This window comes from Notolabrus celidotus, chromosome 6, assembly GCF_009762535.1.
Source record: "Notolabrus celidotus isolate fNotCel1 chromosome 6, fNotCel1.pri, whole genome shotgun sequence".
NCBI classification, from domain to species: Eukaryota; Metazoa; Chordata; class Actinopteri; order Labriformes; family Labridae; genus Notolabrus; species Notolabrus celidotus.
In genome coordinates this window covers 29,682,994-29,705,536 of record NC_048277.1, presented here as the reverse complement: position 1 = coordinate 29,705,536, position 22,543 = coordinate 29,682,994, and the positions used below count along the sequence as shown (strand labels likewise).

The 22,543-nt window shown below is 38.3% G+C and overlaps 1 protein-coding gene across 1 annotated transcript; it reads left to right on the top strand.

Moving 5' to 3' along the window:
- Positions 1–1,005: 1,005 nt before the first annotated feature.
- scamp2 (secretory carrier membrane protein 2) lies at positions 1,006–21,122 on the top strand. Its single transcript, XM_034685060.1, has 9 exons — positions 1,006–1,194; positions 7,685–7,756; positions 8,125–8,211; positions 10,489–10,600; positions 10,946–11,074; positions 12,555–12,714; positions 13,279–13,380; positions 15,528–15,645; positions 19,050–21,122. The coding sequence occupies exons 1-9, from the start codon at positions 1,138–1,140 to the stop codon at positions 19,197–19,199; spliced, it is 987 nt and encodes a 328-aa protein (XP_034540951.1). The 5' UTR covers positions 1,006–1,137; the 3' UTR covers positions 19,200–21,122.
- The last annotated feature ends 1,421 nt before the right edge of the window (positions 21,123–22,543 follow it).

Genomic DNA, 22,543 nt, shown 5'->3' with positions numbered 1-22,543 from the left:
CAATGTGGTAGCGTCTGCATTCTTCTATGCAGTGATCTGCAAGGGAGCAGGAAGCACAGACAGGAACAGGAAAAGACTGAACAGACTGGTCAAGCGGGCCAGTTCTGTCCTGGGCTGTCCTCTGGACTCCATAGAGGAGATGGGTGAGAGGAGGATGTTAGCCAAGCTGACATCCATCATGGACAATCCCTCTCGCCCCCTGCATGAGACTGTGGGGTCCCTGAGCAGCTCCTTCGGCAGCAGACTGAGACTCCCACCCTGCAGGACGGAGCGCTACCGCAGGTCCTTCATCCCATCTGCAATCAGACTGTTAAACACCAGCACTGCTGTTTCACCTTAATCAGCTGTTCTCATCTTTCATTCCACTACACGGAAGTTACTATGTGACTTGGCACATTCACAAATAACTACTGTATCCATCTGAATCGCACTGTTTTTCATATTGTGTATGTTTGCTTTTAAATAACCTGGTGCATTTTTTTTATCGTGCAATAACTTACCTTATCTAAGTGTACATAGTGTGTATACATCCGTAATAGTTGCCATTATTATTTATTTTTATTCTATTTTATTCTATTTTATTTTATTCTATTTTATTTTATTTTATTATATTTTACCCTTGTCATTGCTATTATCATTGTTATCATATATTTTTTAAATATGTTAGTTCATTGTTGTATTCCCCTGTCTCGTGTTGTAAGCTGCTGTAAACAAAAGAATTTCCCCCAACGGGGGACAAATAAAGTATATCTTATCTTAATTGAGGTGTCACTTCATTTAACTTCTTACTTGGTAAGCCTACTTTGCTCCAATGTTTTTATTGATTTTTGCCAATATTTAATCCTTGTTTGATTTTCTAAAACAACACTATATAAGCAGCACATATCCCTTTATGATGGGATGTATCATAAAACCTAGAGCTACAGGTGGCGCGCTTCCCTTCTTGAAAGCCGTCAACACCATAGACTGTAAATAAAAGGTTAACACCTACAAACACGTCATAGCCCAGCTGGTCTAGTGCGCCTGCGCTGTCAACTTGATTCGAGGAAGTTAGGAGAGAGAAGTCCAACGACAGAGAGGAGTTTGCTGTTTATACCCTGTTTCAGAGCGGATAAAACAGCACGCAGTTTATTCAAAATGTCGGGATACGATAGCAACCCCTTCGCGGAGCCTGTTGCAGAAAACCCTTTCAATGTAAGTGTTCGGTTTATACTTTTGATAAGGAACAGTTGGGTTATTGGTGCTGACATATCGTTAAAACACAGCCAACACGCCAGGAAACTTGTTGGGTGGATGTGGGGGCGGGATCTTCCGCTACTCTCTTGAAAGCGATTGGACAATGACAATAGATTGGCAGGTCTTCAGCCAATCACTGGGCTTGGATTGAAAAGTGGGCGGGGCGTTCAGAGAGTTTCGTTGCAGGAAGTTAACTGAAGCCAACTAGGAATGTGTGTCAAACCTTTTTATCCGCATTACTACTGATTCTGTTGAACTTAAAAATGTATATTCAGCATTATTAAGAATTTATACTATGTTGGGTGTGATTTTTATAAACTTTTAAAGTCCTGTGACGCCTTTCTAATTATCTTAAAACTTTCTAACCAATTCAACTCATAGTGCTGCTGTGCAAGGAGACTTTCTAACTTAGAAATGCACCCTAGAAATCTTAGCAGCTTTTTAAAACATCTATCACATCTCTGTGTTCTAACCTTACAAAAGGTGTCGAATATGAGTAACTTTGTTTTATCACAACTGGGATGCTGTTTCATATTCGTAGTATTGTTTGATGTGAGAACTAGGCCGCTGACCCATAGGGGACAGTGTTTTATTTAATATAATTTTTTATTTTTCAAAAAGAAAGTATAAATCACTTTACAATTGTATTCATTGTTGCTGTTTTTTTTTTATTAACGTATAGGTGACAGTGTTTTTTGATGTTCATTTGTAAGTGCACATGAAACTGTGTGATACTGGGATGCATTGTTATCCCTATATTTTCAATTCAAGTCAACTCATTTGTATTTATAAAGCACCTTTCATACATTCAAGGATGCTTCACAAAAGAACAGAAACAGAAAACAACAGCAACAGATACAATGATACAAGAATTTTACCATCTGGAAGAAGGTACAGAGTCTCCAAGTGTAAATTGAATCGTTGTAACAGCAGTTACGGTTGGGACAGTGTTATGGTGCTCTCTCTTGTATGAATGTGTATTATTTATTGTATTTATTTATTGTATTTTTTTCTTTTTTATTTATGTGTGGTCTTGTCATTGTGGTGATTTTTTTAAAGAGCATGTGCAGCACTGATGTCAAAGACAAATTTTCTACAGGGACAATAAATGACATCATATCGTGTTGTACAAGACATAGGAATGTGATATGAAATACTTCAAAAATACAAATTTAATAAAATCAATTAAAATAAAAACGATCAATAAAATAAATACATATTGATGCTAAAAAAATGGTCATTAAAGTAATAAAGAGATTAAATAGGTAAGTCTTTAATTTACTTTTAAATACACCCAGAGAGCTCACTGTTTTAATGTCCATGGGCAGAGAGGTCCACAGCTTTGGTGCGTAATAATGAGCACTGATGTGATTTTCATTTTGTGCTTCCGGAAAGTTATTAGTAAGAAATTGACAGAGAAATAGTCTGAAGACTGATCCAAAAGGTCTTGATCATGTGTGGTCTTTATGTTAAATGAGAAGCTACTAAATATATTTGTTCAACATACCCTGCTTGCCAGATTGCCTTCTATATATTTTGTCAAAAAAAGTAGTTTTTTTTTTAATGTTATTTAGAACTTTTATATGCATTTGTAGGATGAAACTAACAGGAATCCCAGGACATACCATGATATATTTTTTCCAAGGATGTGACTCAGCACTGGTTAAAGCTGTAAAGCCATAACCACATTACTTTAGCTTAGGTTTGTAGGAAAAAAACTAGATTAACATCAAGAAGAATCAAGAAAGCTTTATTGCCAAGTGAGCTCACACACAAGGAATTTGACATCATAACAAGACAGTAGGGTCAATACACATAGAAACCTAAATGTACAAATTCTGAGTAAAAATACTTTCTGTACAAAGAAGTATAAAAGTACTATTTAAAGACATAAATGGATACATTTTCTTAAGCCAGAGTGCACATTTTAGCAGATTAATATAATAATCAATTATGGATTAAATTACAATATTGCACAAGGTTTTTGAGGTATTGCACCAGAAATCAAAGTATTGCACATGTGATATTCCACAGGAGCCTTTAGTGATTACATGCTGATCTCTCTCTCTCTCTCTCTGTTACTGTGGTTTGTGTCAGACACATGACATTTTAGTCACAGGGGCCTTTCGAGGAATAAGGGGAGGGTATGACAGGCAACAGTAAAAGTACATTTTGCATTAGTCACTTTTGAGAGTTTATAATGTGTGAATTAACCCACTAAACACACATCCAGTTTTGAATCAACACTTTCAAATACCTAATTTAATCTAGATTATTATAAGACATCAGGTGTCATATTTACTTCACAGCTGCTATAATCAGATATTATAGACTGAGAGTCGACTCATTCCTCAGGAACACAACTGTAGAGGGATTAGGCCTCTTACAGCGACACAAACGGTTTGCCTGGTTAAATAAGCAATTAATGCCTGGAGGGTAACCAGGTTCAACATGCTGTGTGACATTTCTGATGGATTCAAAATGCTGATACTGTCATATAACGAAGTTCAGTATCAGTATCAGTATCAGTTCGACTCCCCTGTTGTCAGTCACGTTACAGTGAAGTCACTTTTACAGGAGCACAGAGTCACACTTTATGATATCAGGTGCACAATAGCAGTGACTTCAGAGTGGAGGAGACCAGGCCACTGTTTGTTTGCTGGGTGTGGAAGTGGCTGAACAAATATCCTAGCAGCAGCTGGAATATGTTGTGTATGTTGTCAGCACTACACTCTCACACTGGTGTAGCCATACAAGCCTGCAGAGATAGTATAAAATACACACACACTCCTTCACACTGAAGTGAAGGATGTTTTTCTTTCTGTCTTGTTATCCACAGTTTGTGATCATGTACTTCTAATAATTGAAACTGTATAGGTGTGATTTGCAATATCTCAGTTGGCTTAATTTCAGACATAATATCCAATAGCAGTTTTGAAATTGTTACAGCTACAGTCGCCACACCTTGGCTATCAACGGCAATCAAAGGCTGTCAGCAAGTCCTGTTTCCTGGTACGCAGACATTCAGTCACATTAGCGTGCTGATTTTATCACACATGTACACTGACACATTTACATAAGTTAGTCAAACTTTAAACTTTATTCACATTATATCAGTGTGGTCAGACTTTACTGTGAATCTCCTCTCCACACTCCCTTTAAACACACATGCTGTTGTCTTGTTTTGTCTTGTTGCAGCTTAGTCCCTATTTCAGCAAGGCTTAGTGGTTTCGATCATCAGTTTGGTTATAGCATGAATTTATTCAAGGCTGTTTGTTATGTGTCATCTCAAGCAGCCTCTTACTCATGACTCAGCAGATCCTTTTCCTGCTGTTACACAAAGGTACAAGGTAACCTCAACTCATTTTGCATAATAACACTGTTAAGAAATACATCAGTTGTGGAATATTTTAATACAGACTGGATTTCTCTTTTAATCCTACTGAGATGGTGTTTGACAGTATTTCAGAATCTTAAATCTGTAGTTAAGAAATGCTGTAAAGAGTAGTCGTGCTTTTGTGACTCTAACCGTTTCATTAAACCACCAAAATGTGTCGGGGAGTGAAACTGCTGGAACACTATTTCCTGCTGGGAATGATAACAGGTGTGACAAAGCAGATAAGTAGAAGTGAGTGATGTTGCACTTCAGTCACATGGTCAGTTAGTGACATGTTGGGTTACTTTGTGACTTAGTTCTTCTTTCCTTCTTGAAGGGATTGACCCAGATTTAAGAAAGTGTTCAGACAGTTTCAGTGGAGTATAGCTTTGTCAGAATCATTAGTCTCCCAAAGTCCTACATTACCCATAATCCATTCTGCTACATTTTCAATGAGATCTGCAGATGGTAGATCAGATTCAGGTTAATCCAGACTCTGAATACAACCAAAGATTGATTTTTGTTATTGATACAGTATAAGTATTGGCTATTTTTATTTTTACGATAATGAATCAAACAAGATTTCAGAGAAAAACAAGTAAAATATATGTTTATTACACTTTTTTTAATTTTTTAAATTATATTTTTGAGCATTTTTGCCTTTTAATGGATAGGACAGAGTTTTAAAGAGAGACAGGAAATGTGTGGAGTAGAGAGTGGGGGAGGACATGCAGTAAATGGTCAAGGCTGGAAGATGATGAATTTCAATCTCTCATTTGTTCAACTAAAATCTCAAACCTATAATATTGGGTTTATTTTTAAATGTAATAAAGGAAAGTAGAAATAATTACATCAGAGAAGCTAAATGCATCAGATTATTTACAGTTTCACTTGAAAGATTACTGAAACGATTGATTAATAATCAGTTAAGTAATAAGTCAGCATGTTTCAGGTACAATGTTGACACTACACTCAATCTGGGCTCCCAAAAATACATGTTACATGTCTGTTTTTAAAATCCTCGCTCCATTGTGTATTAAATGATTGTTATGGCTACTCTTATTATCCAAGAAAATGTCAAAATATAAAAAGAGTAGTCCGTGAGGAGGAGGAGGTTTAAGAACTCACTAAATAAATAAAAAGCACTCGCGGAGATTTTGGTTTCAAAAAATACTTGAATTCATTCAGATTAACGAAAATATACTCCGGGTTGACTTTCAGAAAAAGAAAACGTAATTCAGCATAATTTCGTGTGGTTGAAAAACCGTCTCACTCCTCACTCTCCTCGCTCCTGCACACAAAGGAAAGACACACCTCGAGCCAGGTGGCCTGACTCCCTAATCAAAGGAGTGGGGAGGAGGACAGCCTGGGCAGGAGGAGGGATGTGAGAAACAAAACACAAAATAAACAATAATAATTCAAAATTAGTTAACCTTAGCATTATATAAATGATGATAATAATAATAATGTTAATTCAAATAATAAATCGGCTCCAACAATGATTAAGTATGTCAGCTGTTGCTTTTTGACTCGTACTACAAGAGTCCTGACGATTCATACATAAGGATGTGTGTTTGTATTCCTGACTTTGATTATCAGGGAATTTGAAAAATGCTCACAGGAACTCAGACTCACTCTCTGGTCACCCTGAGAACATCAGAAGCTCTCAGATCACAGCCACAACATGAAGACAACATGAAGACCAAGATGTGCGCTTGGTTTGGTTGATATATTATATTCTGATCCAAGGGTGGCAGGGACACCCAAACAATTCTCCACTATTCAGTAATCTGAGATTATTTATTTTAGATAACAAAAAAATATGCATCAAATACTCCCTTTTGGCATTTGCACCTTTATTGACAGGACAGCTGGAGAGAGACAGGAAATGTGGGGAGCAGAGAGTGGGGCTAGACGTGCAGCAAATGGTCGAGGCTGGGAGTCGAACCAGCAACCTCTGCAACGAGGACTATGGCCTCTGTGGGGCGCACTTAGACCATTAGGCCGCCAGCGTCCTGAGTTATTGAATTGTTGCATAGATTTTTGTAACGACTAAACCTATTGGCTCAGTTTTTGATGACACCCATTGATTGCCTGAAAAAGTGTTGTAGCTGCACAAAAAGTGCTGAATAATGTCTCCTTGAAAATGCCTTTAGAAATCCAGTCCTGCACGCTCTTTTTTGAGTCACATGATCACAAGGATTAAACCAGGAATGTTTGTAAGATTGATGGAATTCATCAGGGCCACGCCATAGCAGAATCTGCTTGAGTCTAATGTTAACTTAACAACCTGGACGGACTGGCCTCTTGTATAAGTCAGGAGGTGTGAAATTCATCCTCATGTTTTAGATCAGAATGAATGTTTACCATGTCTAACCTCTGTAGGAGATAAGTCTCCTCTGAGTAATCATTAATCAGGGTCTGTAGAGGTTAAACAACAATAGCTGGATGTTAATGTATGTCATTTGGGGACTTGGTCAAAGCTTGGTAGCAGATTTCATGTGCCAGGCTTGTTTTTTGTATCTTAAGTTTACCTTTAATGTCTCTGGAAATGTTAGTCTCTAAGGAAGATTTTTTCTTAAAGGCAAAAAAAGTCATAAAACTTCTCATCAAGTGTTTCTAAAGGTTGAATATACAGTATTAAGACTCCAGGTCACAGATTTGAACAGACCCACATCTTAAAGTTCTGTCCACTTCAACAACAATAGCTGCTCTACGTGTGCACTGGTCTGGTGCAAAGCCGTGCTAAACACCCCCTGGTGCTGCCCTGATGGCCACACACTCACCCTGAACTTGGAAGGCTCCAGTGACCCCCGAACTACACTTAATCCAAGCCTCTATTCCATTAATGTCCCTAACAAGACAATACATTTCTGCTAAACCCAGCAGGTCTGACCTTTCTCTGACCAGAGGCGTCAAATGCTTACAAGAGATCAACAAAGTTCAGAAGAAGTCAAGCCCATCAAATTGGATTCAGAAGTCTCCGTTGATCCGATTGATGCAGATATAGTTGTTGTGACTGAGTGACCTATAATGATGAGTGACATGTGCGTTTTCTTTTCTGTCCTCCAGGACCCTTCAGTCACTCAAGTGACCCACTCCAGTGTAGAGCCTGTTGACCAGTACAACCCGTTCCCTGCATCAGTAAGACATCACAAACCTGAGTTCTCTTTATTGCCCCTCCATCCTCTTCCTTTCTTGTGGTCTTCTTCGTTCTTCAACATGTTTATACGTTCTCTTTTTTCCTTCTGTCTTTCGCTTAACCTCACTTTTTGTTCTCTCTTGTTTTACACCTTCTGTTTTGTTAACAGTTTTTGGTCTTCCTCTCCTTTTCCCTGTTCCTTTCTCTTCCATATCTATTTTTCTTCCTCTCATCCTCCTCCTTCCACTTTCTCTTCCTAACTCTTTCCACGTCCCCCTTCTTTTTCCTCTTCCTCTTGGTCTTTTCCTGTTTTAACATTCTTTCATATCTCCTCACAATCAACCATTTATGTCTTCTCATTATTTTTTAGGACGGTCTAGCGACTCAAACCACTCCGGCCGCTCCCTCTCCCTTCCAGCCTGCTGTGTTACAGCCATCTACAGAGCCCAGTCCACAGGTGAGCCCCATATTACTGAGTACACCACCGTGTCTCTCTCTGAAAAATAAAATGTTACAGAAGGTTGAAGGACAGCATTTCCCCGGATCCTGTTGCTATTTATGTCCATCATAGACTTTGCTGCCCTGTTATTTTTTAGACATTTGGTGCAGTTTTCTTCTCCTGTTGCTACAAAGTAAAGCCTTAAGAATATATCACAAGCAGAGAGAGAAATTTACACATCAAATCCATAGAAAGATGAAGAAATCAACAGTATCCACCTAAAAAGATTCACAAAACACAGCTGTATCCAGTGTCCAGTCTTGAGTGTTCCTTTTAATAGTCGTTCAATTTACTAAACAATGTTTTTCACTGATTCGTTTTTTATTCGTTTTTGAGATTGATGTCAAAGCCAATCAATCATTCAATCAATCAATCAATCAATCAATCAATCAATCAATCAATCAATCAATCAATCAATCAATCAATCAATCAATCAATCAATCAATCAATCAATCAATCAATCTTTATTTATTTAGCACCAAATCACAACAAATGCGATCTCAAGACACTTTACAAACAGAGTATGTCTAGACCGTACTCTGTTATATTATCAACAAAGACTCGACATCAAGTCAGCACAATATCCAGTCCCATCTTTCAGACAGAACTCGGTCTGATCTCATCTTAATCCACCATGAGTAGAGCACTTAGCAGCATTTAGCAAGTTACAGCAGCAAAGACAAACTTCCTTTAACAGGCAGAAACCTCGAGCAGGACCAGACGCATGTAAGACAGACATCTGCCTCGACCGAGTTGGGGTTTAAAAGAGGGATAGAGAGAGATGAAGAGATAGAGAGAGATCATAGTGATGAGAGGGATAGTAGTAGTTGTAGCAGCTTGAGTCTGGCACGTCTGTAGCAGCAGAAGTCAATCCCATAAAGTTTCCATAAAAAAAACCCAAAAGTCCTGATGGAGTCCAGCTTTATCTCTTATTTTTTTGGTGTGTCATCAACTAGGTAACAAGTCTTCACCCTTTGACTTTATGGGGAAGGCTTTTAAATCCTTACTTAGACAAATGGACACAGAGATATCTGAACTGTCACTCACTAAATGTTGTCTACACGAATTTCTATCATGAAGCAATTTCCTACACTTGTTAGAACGAGCCATTTACAGATTCATGTACAGTAAGTGTATGTTAAAGTAAGATATGCTTATTTAGATGTTGCATGATGATAGAAACACTCTTTTGTCACTGCACCTATGAGGGGCTTGATGACCACCACCCCTTGACCCCCAGAATAATTTGGACACCCTTCCCAGCAGCATGTAAAAAGAGGAATAAAGCCAAAGAGGGAAATCTGAATTGAGCCGTGGAGCCAATAAAGCTCCAATAATATACCCCAAATGCGATACATGAGATGCTGCGAAACACGCTTTTATCAGACTTGAAGGTTGTGCGTCTTGATCCTGTCTTTCCAGCCTGTTGTTAAACAAATGTTCACCTCTAAAAGGCAAAACAGATGAACTGCAGGTAGTTTCCCAGAGATCTGAAGACACAGTATGCAGTCCTGCTGTTATACCCTCAGGGCACTTGACTGCATTATTCAGGCTTTCCCCTCAAACCGTCTGTACCAAGTCATGAGAATAGAGAGCCCAACAACATCTGGTTTACAGGAAAAAGTCAATCTGATTGACTTTAGCCGACAGTTAGCTCATGTAAAACATGTAGATGTAATATCTAATACTAACTGGGGGCTTTAGAGGCAGCAGTCCATTCTGCACTCCACTCAGTACATGCTACTCATCGATGTTTGGTGGCTGCACAAACAGCTACTCAGTTTACACAACATTAAAATGAGCCTCCTTGTTCCACTGGTATTCTCATAAATATTCATGACAGTGCTGCAGATCACCTTTGTTCTTCATGTTTCTGCTAAGTCAGACTTCAGTTATGAATATGGAAATCCTGGATGTGTAGTTTTTGCTTTACAACCAGTACCGTGACCTTTTTAAGATCTTAACAAACACTTTTAAAAATCGGTTTAATGCATAAAATGTGTGTAAATCTGTACATGATGTCCCATATCTGCTATGTGAGATATGTAAAATAATGCTGCAGCCTTCTGCTGTGTGTGCAGTGAAGTGACGAAGGTCCTGTTATATCTCTAAAATGTGTTTGTTCTGTTAAACCCCTGAGAGTATCCGTTGGTTTCTGCACTTATGTCACAAAGATAAATTCCTGTACGTTCACTGTGTTTGTTGAGTAAAGTGTTTCTGACTCTCCTCCTGCAGGCCACTGCTGCTGCGGCTCAGGCCAACCTGCTGAGGCAGCAGGAGGAGCTGGAGAGGAAAGCTGCCCAGTTGGACCGCAGAGAGCAGGAGCTGCAGACCAGAGGCTCGACAGGTCATTAGAGACAAACCCTCTCCTCTGCAGCACTCGCAGCAGCAGCAGGACAACTTACAGAGACAGAGAAACAAAATGCAATGTGTGAGAGATAGTTTAGATAGAGAGAATATGATATACTCCTCAACACAGGCTCTGAGAACCACTGTGAAACCATAACCAGTTCTACAGATACTTATTTATGCACACCATAAACCAAGTTTCTCATTATAGACTGTATTACAGTAGAGTATAAAAATCATTTGAATTCACTTTTTAGATTTTCTTCATGTTTCAGCTGTATGATGTTTGATGTTCAGCATTTCTATCTATCTAACAGGACAGATTTGTCTCTTGTCTCGGCAGGTAAAGCAAACAATTGGCCCCCACTTCCCAAAAGCTTCCCCATCAAACCATGTTTCTATCAGGACTTCTCAGAAGACATCCCTCCAGAGTACCAGAGAGTCTGCAAAATGATGTACTACCTCTGGATGTGTAAGTTCATGAACATGATGTGTGCATCAGGGCAGAAATCTAAACAGAAATTCAAAGATGATTGAACGTCTCTATGCTGTAAGATTTCAAAATATAATTTAGAATTCTCTACACAAAAAATGTCATTCTGGAGAAAGTGTTTGTCAACAGACAATATGGAAGAGAAATGAGTCTTTATATTTGGATTGAAACTGAAAACAATCACCTATATTTGTATATCAGTTACAACAACGTAACAAAGTGTTACACAAAACATAGAAAACCCAGAAAAGACACAAAATTGTCTGAATAAAACAGGAAGACACAAAAGTCAAGAGAGGAACAACTCAGAACAAGATTTAGATAAGAATTGAAGCAAAAGAAGGTGAAGTTTTTTTTATTTTTTGGTAGAACCGCCTCCTGAACTCCATCTCTCTCCTCGATGATGCAGTGAAATCATCCAGAGCAAGAGAGAAAGTATGAAGATCTGTAAATCCTCCAAAGTCTGGCCCTGTTGAGGGAGTTGTGCGTGACTGTTGGGTGTCATTAATTAAAAAACCCTGCATCTTTCTTTTTTTTAAAAACTTTATTTAGGAAGTTTTCAGCTTGTACAACATATAAACACAAGCACACACAGACCAACATACTGAACTCGTACAGACAACACCCCACATTAACCTCACCCCAACCCCCTGGACCAAGAGAACCCCCTAAACAGATGAACAGAGGGCAATGAAGAAAATTCAGGAAGAGGAATAAACAAAGTGACAAGCCAACAGAAAATAATAATAAAATAAGATAAATGGGCATTAAGATAAATACATACACTACCAGTCAAAAGTTTGGACACTTCATTCAATGGGTTTCATTTATTGTAATTATTTTCAACATTGTAGTTTAATACTGAAGACATCAAAACTATGAAATAATCTGGTTTTGCCCTAATATAGATTACAACAGTAGTCAAATAGGACTATTCATTGTGTACCAACCCTACCTCTGAACAACACAACTGATGGTCTCAAACACATTAAGAAGGCAAGTCATTCTACACGCTAACTCTTAACATGGCTCATGTTAATTAGAAACCATTCCAGGAGACCACTTCATGAAGCAGACTGAGAGAATACCAAGAGTGTGCAAAGCTGTCATGAAGCATTGGCTTCAATCCTCATGGCCGGAGGTTGCTGCTTGATATCAACACAGCTTTACATTACGTTCTATGAGGTTATATCATGTGAATCAATGATACCAGTGCTTATGAAGGTGTTTGGGATCACTGCACAGATGATATAAATAGTTGTGTTATTATTGACTGTTATCAATGTTGTCTTCCACAGTCTTTTATAATAATCTAAATGATCCCTATTTAGTGGAGGCTTGTACATGTTCATGTTAGATGAACAGAGAGCAGAGTGTACCGGAGTCAACTTCCTTGTACACTCAAGCTGATTGTGCCTCTGACTCTGATTATCTGCCTTCTCTGTGTGATCATTTTCAGTCAACTGTGTCACTCTGTTCCTCAACCTGCTGGCATGTTTGGCGGCCTTTATCACCGATTCGAGTCACGGTGTGGATTTTGGCCTCTCCATTCTCTGGCTCATCCTCTTCGCTCCCTGCTCCTTCCTCTGCTGGTACAGACCCGTCTACAAGGCCTTCAAGTGAGTTCACCTCCATCAATGTCTCAGATAGATGAACATCTGCCATTAAAACTCCCCAGGTGATTCATTTAGTATTCCTTAGAGAGAATAATACTGATAACTTTGTTCCCAGAAAGAGGACCAATACACGATAGCTGGGAGAAGAAACTTAGACTCTATTAGATTTATAAACCAACTCACCTGCCTTTAAGAGCATGTATATAAAGTTATTTTTAGAACATCTTGTATGAGAGCATCCTGGTTTAATCGATCACACAGAGCCAAAAAGGATTGATCTCCTAAGTAATGTACATCTTTCTCATCTGAATACTACAGGTCGATGTGTTCAATGTTTCCTAGTTGTCGAGGAGTGTAGTGTTGAATATTCCTTTACTCCTCAGAAAACACAAATGTCTCTTTTATATTATTGACATAAACTCTAAACCTCAACCTCCTCCTTTGTATATATATATATTTTGTGTTGTGATATTTGGTTGGCCTTGTAATTGTGGTTGTAAGTAGCCCGTTCAAATAATTTTCAAACACGTGATATTGTGAGTGAAACGCTTGTTTTCTTCTTTTCAGGACGGACAGCTCCTTCAGCTTCTTCTTCTTCTTCTTTGTGTTTTTCTTCCAAGTGGTGATCTTCATCATCCAGGCTGTAGGCATCCCCAGCTGGGGGAACAGGTCAGTCAAACACTGAGTGCTTTATGATGGTTTGTAGAGGGGTAGCGATAATCAGTTTAGAACTAAAAGTGTTTGAAAGCTATATTTTAGTATTTGTATTCGTGTATTGTGTAGTTGTCAAGCATGTGTTTGATTTTAAGACCAAGCCCTCCAAATTTAAGTAATGGTTCTTGGTCAAATAGCTGTCGACCACAGTTTACATATTTCACATTATTCTGTTCTGACAAATTCATTTTTGCACAAATCTAACTGTGCCTAACTGACACTTAGAAAGATGAACATATTGAATTTTAAATGTGATTGTATTCACATCCCAACCTGTACCTTGTTACTAAAAGATAGCTTATCTTAACACTAAACATTAACTGTTATCACTTCTTATCTGACCTTATTGTTAGCTTCAAATTGTGTCCTGATATGTTTCGCTTCATGCTCAGGTTCTTTGAGGTTGCTCTGCATTTCTCATTTGAAGTTGTACCGATCATCTGCTCCTGCCTTCCCTCTTTTTCTCTTTTTATGCACTCTTTCATCTTTTCTGACAGAAACTTTTCATCCTTCAGCCTCTCCTCTGCTGCCTCTCTGTCTGCTGGTAACTCTGTAAGTTTCTGCTGCTCACTGTCTCTGCTGCCTTCTGCCAAAACTACCTCTACTCTCACTTTGTCCTTTGCAAACTTGTGTTTTGGTCTTGGTCTCTAATAATAATAATAATAATAATAATAATAATAATAATAATAATAATAATAATAATAATAAAAATAATGTTAGTCATTTCATTTATAGAGCACTTTTCATAAAACAGGTTACAACGTGCTTTACATGGGCAGAAAATGAAAACAAGGGGTCATAGAATCACACAAGGTAAATTGAAAATACAAAAGTATGAGATTTACTGTAGACTAATGAGCAATAGTGTACATGTTTTGATATGTAAAGTAACATGGCCATCAATATGACTTCTACATATCATGACACAGACATTTGGCGTGATGAATTGGTCTGTTTTTTTAATTTGTTTTTCTTTTCAACTCACCTCATTTTTATTTATATAACACCTTTCATACATTCATGCATGCAACCCAAAGTGCTTCACAAAAGAACAGAGACAGAAAAAAACAGGTAAAAGTGGAAAGGAAAGGGATATGAAATACTTACAAATTAAAATCATGACGATCAAATGAATAAAGTAAAATCAGAGTAGTATCAGGAAAATATAAAATCATTAAAATAGAAACAATAAAATAAAATCAGAGTAGTATCAGGAAAATAAAATAACAAAAAAGCATTACAATAAAATCACACCAAAAAAATCAGATAAATACCAGAAAAATAAAATTATATAAAATAAAATATATTATAATAAGATAGAGTAAAATAAAATAGATACAAATGATGCTAAAACAACAGTCATAATGGTAATAATGCAGTCCAGGGCTAAAAGGAAATTACTCCAAGTTTCAAACATGCCTCAATGGCATGTAAACCAGCCCCACATCAGATAAATGGTTCTGATCGGCCTCTTCTGAACCACATTGGATGGAAATCTGTATGAGTGTGAGGGGAAGCGACATACCTGCCAGAGAGAAAATAGAACCTGAGTTAGTGTTTCATCCTGGCTCCGATTTGGTTGAACTTAAAAAAAGGCCCTTTGATTTCTAAATGGCGCTATCCAGCATGACCCTTGTGCTAATGGCTCTTTATGACCTCCCTTTCCCTTTCATAATGGTACCACTCAATTCATCAGGACTCTTTGCATAATGTCTAAACAGACACGGTCTATGAACTCTTTCCTGATCTGTAGCTCTTCGTCTGCAGGTGAGACGAACCACAGAGCAGAACTATTTTAAAGTCATAGTCTGAAAGCAACCAAAGCACTACGAGAACATAAACATGAAAATTCACTCATACTTTGAAGTTGATTTAATTTGATGTCTGAGAGCATGCTTTCATACTGTAATAATACAATACTAAGGCTGGTTAAATGAACCCTAACTCTGTCTCTTCTTCTGTCTTCTCAGCTTTTCTTGCTGCCTCTTCAACTTTTTCTTTCCTCATAGATTATACTGATTTCTTCTGCTTTCATATAAGTGTTTAATATTGTTTTATTAACTATGAGATGACTGAAACTTACTCATGTGTGTCTTCTCCAGTGGTTGGATCAATGCCTTCACTAGTTTCCGTTTTAACAAGGCAGTGGGAGCCATCATGATCATAGTATCCATCCTCTTCACCATGTGTGCCGTGCTGGCAGTCGTCCTGCTCAAGATGGTGAGATTTACCTAGTTTCTAAAAATATGTATTTTCTATTTTTCTAGAGTTTGTTGGTTTGCAGCTTTGTCCCTTTGAGTCATCTATGTTTTATTTTTTGGTGAATTTAATTATTAATTTTTTGCAAATTTGACCCAAAAGCATGTTTTTCATTTTAATTTCAGAAAGATTTAGACAAAGGGAACTTGACCAAATGGATTAAAGGTGACATATCATGCAAAATGGACTTTTTAATGGTTCTCTACCTGAAATATGTGTCCCTGGCATGTCTACAAACCCCCCGAGAATGAAAAGAATCCATTCTGCCCCTGTTCTGATTTCTCCACCTTTCTGTAAATGTGTGTGAAACGAGCCGTTTCAGACTTCCGTGTTTTTGTTACGTAACAACAATATCCGGTCTGTCACGGAGTCAGAGCTCGGAGCTTGTTCAGCCCATAGACTGTATGAAATAATACTGAATCCCCCCTCCGTTTTTCATTACCTGCACACATGTGTGCTAACAAGGAGCTTAGGAGGGAGGCATGCTAGTTGTAGGCTGTCTTAATAAACACAAAGGTCGGTTTTACTCCCCACGTCTGCAGATTTGAAGATCTAGTGGATGATTTTTATTTGTCATGGATAAGTGCTAGCGCTAATTAGCATAGCCACATAGCTACATGTTCATAGCTGTAGCTGTAGCTGTGTACCAAGACGCACGTCGACATACTGACAAATAAAACAACAAGAAACACTAAATCTGTGACCAATGGTTCAGAAAGGTCCTGCTGCCTTTCTGGTAGAGGTCGGTTTTACTCCCCAGGCCTGCAGATTTGAAGATCTAGTGGATGATTTTTATTTATCATGGATAAGTGCTAGTGCTAGTTAGCATAGCCACATAGCTACATGTTCGTAGCTGTGTACCAAGACACACGTCGACATAAATAAAACAACAAGAAACACTAAATCTGTGACCAATCCTTCAGAAAGGTCCTGCTGCAGGCGCCTCTCCGTCAGGATCAGATTCTGGATCAGATTCAGAGGGTTAAAGTAACGCGGGTCTGTGAGCAGCCGTGTATATTCAGCCAACATGTAAACATTAGATCAACGAGCATAAACTTTAAAGACATGTTTTGGGGACCTCTTAGACCAATATATATTGCTGAAAAAAGCGTGATATGTCACCTTTAAAACGTGTTTATTGTTGAACTATTTTGCTTTAACGCTAAGATGAAGTGCTATCTAATATAAAATAAGAACTCAATGTCCTGTTTTTTTTTTTAAATCAAAGGTAATTTATGACTATGACTCCTGATCAGATGTGTAACAGTACAAAAACATTCTAGTCTGGTTTGGTTCTAGGTTTTGAGGTTTGGGGTGTTGGTTTGGTACATGTTGGGTACAATAAGGGAAACAAAACGCACCACGTGATTATTTTTTCCTTCACTAGGAACTCAAAGATCTTTCACACTTTGCCTAAAGTGCAGGAGGACAGCTCAGACTTGTAGGTCTGCTCAGATTTAGTTTTTATAACATCTCAAATTAATCACAATTAAAATATTCATACAAAAACTAAAATAGTGTAAAGGATACAATAATGCAGGGTCTGAAATCAACACCATTAAGCACCAATTTGGGCAGATTTCCTGTTTATACATTTCAGAGCTCTCTTTGCCACATTAACGGGTCAAAATAACCACGCTGAGTTTTTACCGTATTCAGCTGCAGCTTCTTTCTCTCCTGCTCCACTGCTGTCTGCATGTCAGAGCTTTACAGTGACGGGGGACACACACAAACATACAAACACAAATGCAACCTTAGATTTGAATCACCTTTAGTATTGCACCACTGTTTCGGTACACAGCTACACTAAATCAAAAGTGCCGTACAAAAACAGTTCGGTATTTGATATGCGTACATTTACACCCTACTATTGTAGCTTATACATATCTCTGCAAGAGTTGAAGCTACCAGATCACAGTTGGATGAAAAGGAAGGTTAATATCTCCCTCCTATTCATGATCACTTACAAATAATATTAATACAATTATTTATGTGGCACTTAAAAAAAAAAAGTTACAAAGTTCTTTTAACAGAAATTCAGAAAGATAAAGGGAAGTAGATAAAAACAGCACACACAAAGGTAGATGATAAATACAGGAGATCAAAAGACAGAACATTTGGAACAAGAGTGTCTTACTGTTAATAGCAGAAAGGTCAACAGTCTTCGGTCACCTTTGGTTTGAGTCGGGATGCAACCAGCAGAGCTGCATCCATCGATCTCAGGGAACGCCCCAGGCACATAAAGGGTCAAAAGATCTCATAAGTGTTTTGAAGCGAGGCCGTTTAGAGCTTTAAAAGTAATCAATACAATCTTAAAATCAATATGATAGAATGCAGAAAGATAAGTGGAAAGTAGATGAAAGACCAGCTCTCTTATTGTACAGTGACCTTAAAGTAGAAGTCAGCTTTAACGAAGTGTTGACCAGGAATCCCTCAGGTCAACTCAAACTTGATCACAATGCAGCCTCCTCAGTTTTAACAAGATCAAGGCCAGTGCAATGAGCTACATGCTAACACGGTCACTATCACAACATATCAACATATTACTGTTCAGAATGTGTGGAGGTGTTTGTTGTACCTTAGTTTTGTATGTTTGCCTGCTACTATTTGTTACTTAACACAAAGTACTGCTGAGGGGGGATGGTTATGTCCTAGGTTTTGCTGGTACACCGTCATAAACCACAGTGCTTAGCAGCATGACATATTGACCCCTCGGGTGATAAAACTGTTCCACGACATCCTGAGGAGGGTTTGAATCTGTACGCATAATTCTACCCTTGGTCTTCTGATTGTTAAGATATTTACATCTGGGCTGAATGGTGGATCAACCTTCTTCCTTTCACATCCCACAGACTGTATGTAAGGGCTAGAGTTAGTCATTTTGGTCATCACTACCTAACTTACAGGAGAGTATCCACCGTCTTATCCAAATCTGGTCAAGCATGGCTCAAAAAATATATAAATAAAATCGTGAAAGCAAATGTGAAACTCCCAAAAAATGTGTGCCAAAAAAAAAAAGTAAAAAAATACATAAACAGGGGCACTGGTGGCCTAGCGGTCTAAGCGCCCCACGTAGAGGCTATGGTCCTCGTTCCAGAGGTCGCCGGTTCGACTCCCGGCCGGTAGACCACTTGCTGCATGTCTTCCTCCACTCTCTACTCCCTACATTTCCTGTCTCTATTCAGCTGTCCTGTCAATAAAGGCAAAAAAGACCCCAAAAAATAAACATATAATTTAAAAAATACATCAATAAATGCACAAATAAAGGAATAGAACAGGGTGACGCTATCACAGTGGCTTTGCCCACTTCTTAAACCCCCTCATCACAGAAACTTAGTTCAACCATGTCCTCTTTTTGTCTTTAGGTCCACAAAATGTACCGCCGGACTGGGGCCAGTTTCCAGAAGGCCCAGCAGGAGTTCTCACAGGGCGTCTTCACCAGTAAAACCTTCCAGTCGGCTGCTTCAGGTGCAGCCTCATCTGCTGCCCAGGGAACCTTCCAGGGAAATAACTAATGGATGACAGAGCTAAGCAAAACTCCATTTAACAGCTCAAGGTCTATATGTTGTCGGGAATGGAGGGTTCACTTAAAACAAAGCTGAGGGCTAACAGAGAGGTAGGAGTCATTGTAGTGAAGCTGGACAACAGCTCCTACTTTCGCCAATCATAACCTCATGATGCATAGACCTTGAGCTAGCAGAGGCTACATTTCCAGCCTCCCTTCTTTCACCCCTTAAACAATGCACAGGTTAACCCCCATGATAGCTCTGCTACTCACACTCAGCATGTCTCCTCCGTCAGTCTGTTTGGGGGTAAAAAACCTTTGAGGGGAAAGTCACACACCAAAAGCATTCTGGGGTGAGAAGTATGAATGAAGTTGACTGGCGCTCCTTCGGTTGTGTCCTTGCTTTGTAAATTTTGTGTGCACTTTTTTGGCAATGCTCTTCAGTGTAATATGCGACTGTGTAGGTGCGTGTGTTGACTGTGTGTGTGTGTGCTGGCATGCTGACTACATGTATAAACATGGGTGCAGTATGCTAGTCTCTGTCCACACCTGTCTGTGGACTCTGATCTGTAATATAAATAAGATGAAGTGTTTCTGTGTTTCATTGATTGGCATTTTTTTCTGCCTCAAACGCATTTCTCCTGGTTGTTGAACATATTTTGGCTAAAAAAATTTCTTGTGTGCTTCAAAATTCAGTCTAATAAGGAAGACAAATAAATGTAAAAATGTGTAGTTTGTTCTAATGACCTTGGCCGTAGATCTTTGGATGTAGCTGTTACTGTAGATAATTATTAAAAATATTTCTTTAATTATTCAACAAGTAAAATACCCTACCCACCTCCAAATCCTTTTCAGATGGTCATACTGCATTGTCACTTTTTTAAAACTATGCCTTTTGACTCTCTGGAACCAAAGTTCTGCCAAGACTTTTCTGAAGATAACACTTAGAATCTGAAAATCTGTTTTGTTTCATCTTAATGTATCACATGGTGATGTCTACATAAAACTCACATTCTTAAAGTGTTGTGTTAGAACAACTTACAAGCCCTTTTTGGTATCTCCTTTCATTAGAACACACACAGACTGTAATTTTATTTCACTTTACAAAAGTTTTTTGGCAGAAATATCAAAAAACTGAAGTCGCTTTTAACAGCATGTTTGATCAGTGCCTTATTTAAGAGTTATTTCTGATGAAACCAAAGCATTGCTGTCTTTTGTTACTAAAATAAATGTGTAAATTAAAAGTAGATTGATTCCACTTTACTGTAATGCTCTGGGTTTGCTCTATTCTTCTCACGATTAACAGTAAATGCATGAAAGACAACAGTTTGTTATGAGAAGATGAACTCAGTCAATCTATTAGAACAATCAGGAGTGGTTCAGTTTCATGGTACTCCAGTGAGGTGACACATATCACAGGTATGATAGGAGGAGCATTTCTTGAATCCCTTTGTATTTAGTTTTTACTCTCTGATACTGTAAACACGCCATCTCATTAACCTTCTCTGAAGAGAGCCAACGTCTCTATACCACCAGTATGCAGCTTAAGTTTTTCATATTGACTTCTCTTTCAATGGGTTTATTATAAATTAAAAAAAACATGTTTATTTCTAAGATTACCACCAACCTCTAAATTATTTGATGTACATTTTCTGTGATTTCTTATATTGAAAAAACAACATGTATTTGTTTGTTTATTTGATGTACTGTTAAGAATATCAGCCTGGATGTAACGTGTTTGCATTTCCTCAAAAACAAATACAGCAACAGACAGTGGTCTAATTTAAGGTTCAATTTCACATCTGTTATATATATTACATGATTTTTATGAAGTCGAACATCTCTGAATGCAATGTTTTGGGAGATCGTAAGCCAATGCCTTTTGTATTTCAGTAATGAATATAGCATCTAATAAAATGCTTTGCTTTCATGTTATACTGTGATTGTATTTTTTCTTAAAAACATGTATAAATATAAAAACTCTGGGTTTGTAGGAAGGATAATTGTGTTTGATATTGCTTTTGATGAAAAGCAGTTGAGTTAATGTTTCTTTTTTGCAGCCCCTGTGGACAAAGGTATCTTTTGAAAATAAGAAATCTGCATGATAAAGGATGAAGAACGTTCTTTTACAGAAAAGTTCTACATAAGTAAGTTTATTAGTATTATTTGTAAGTGATCATAAATAGGCGGGATATATTAAACGTATTCTTCTTTCAACTGTAGGCTATAAGGCAAGGTGAACAATGTTAATCAATGTTTTATTTAGAAGAATTCCTGATCTGGATCAAGATAATATTAGAATTAGAGCTGTTAGCATTGCCCCCTGCTATTTTGTCCCTTTCGGCACACCGTAGTTAAGTGGCCGCAGAGTCCTCCTGCTTCCTGCTGCCACTGTGATGGAAAATAACACCACTACCTTTCTGAATGGCACATTACAATTAAAAATTACCAGATGGCTCACTTGACAACTCAAAGTAATATGCACTTTGTCAAACAATTAAAAGTTCAAAAAAGTGCTTTCATTTTTAGCTACCACCTGTGAGCTAAGCATACAGGTGCAGCCAATCAGACGGACGTCAGTGTTCTTTGAAATCCTTAAATAGGACTGATTATTTTCTGCACTACTTTTGGTTTTGATACATTGTTGTATTTTCAAACTTCTAGATAAAAACTTTAGTTTTTTTATATGCAGTTTGTTTTCCAAATTAACATTCCCAGTTGCCCCCTAACTATCTAGCTCCATAGCTTCACAGGTATATTTTTGTTGTGTCTGATGGTTTCTCTTCAGTTGACTTTGATTTAATTTCTCTGATGTGTTTGCTTTTTGAGGTGTTACTGAGCTGATTTTCCTGCCACATCATTTAAATTCAATCCAACAAAATCAGGAAAAACACATGACCAAACACTCAACAACAGCTCAAGGCCATTTTCTCATCTTTCAATAGTCTGACAGTTTCCTGTCAGTTTTCTACTCTTTTCTATTTCTGTCAGGACAGAGGAGATGGAGGAGACAGAGGAGACAGGACACAGAGTGAGGAGGAGAGGCAGACCTTTGTGACCGCTCAGTGTCTGCAGCGACTCAGACTGTCTGTGGGGAATCTGCACTGAAACCCAAACTGCTGCTTTCACCATCTATCTGTCCGTCATTCTGCCTGTCGGAGTGTTTTCCTTCTCCAGGCTCTGTCTGTCACTCTGTCTGCAGCTCAGAATAACTGCAGCCACTTCCCATCAAACATGACCATCAGCAACTGGGCCAGACAGGAATGACCAGTGCAGACTCTGCAGACTCTCTACAGCCCCAAAGTGAGAGAGCATGACGCGTACTGGAACTGGTGGGATGCATAGTGGCTGGTA

What these genes read in the sequence shown, in the direction of transcription:
- scamp2 (XM_034685060.1), top strand. Translation starts at nt 1,138, where the DNA reads ATGTCGGGATACGATAGCAACCCCTTCGCGGAGCCTGTTGCAGAAAAC. An exon ending in CTACAGAGCCCAGTCCACAG is followed by an intron (nt 8,212 to 10,488) that starts GTGAGCCCCATA and finishes CTCCTCCTGCAG; the next exon opens with GCCACTGCTGCTGCGGCTCA. An exon ending in CCCGTCTACAAGGCCTTCAA is followed by an intron (nt 12,715 to 13,278) that starts GTGAGTTCACCT and finishes TCTTCTTTTCAG; the next exon opens with GACGGACAGCTCCTTCAGCT.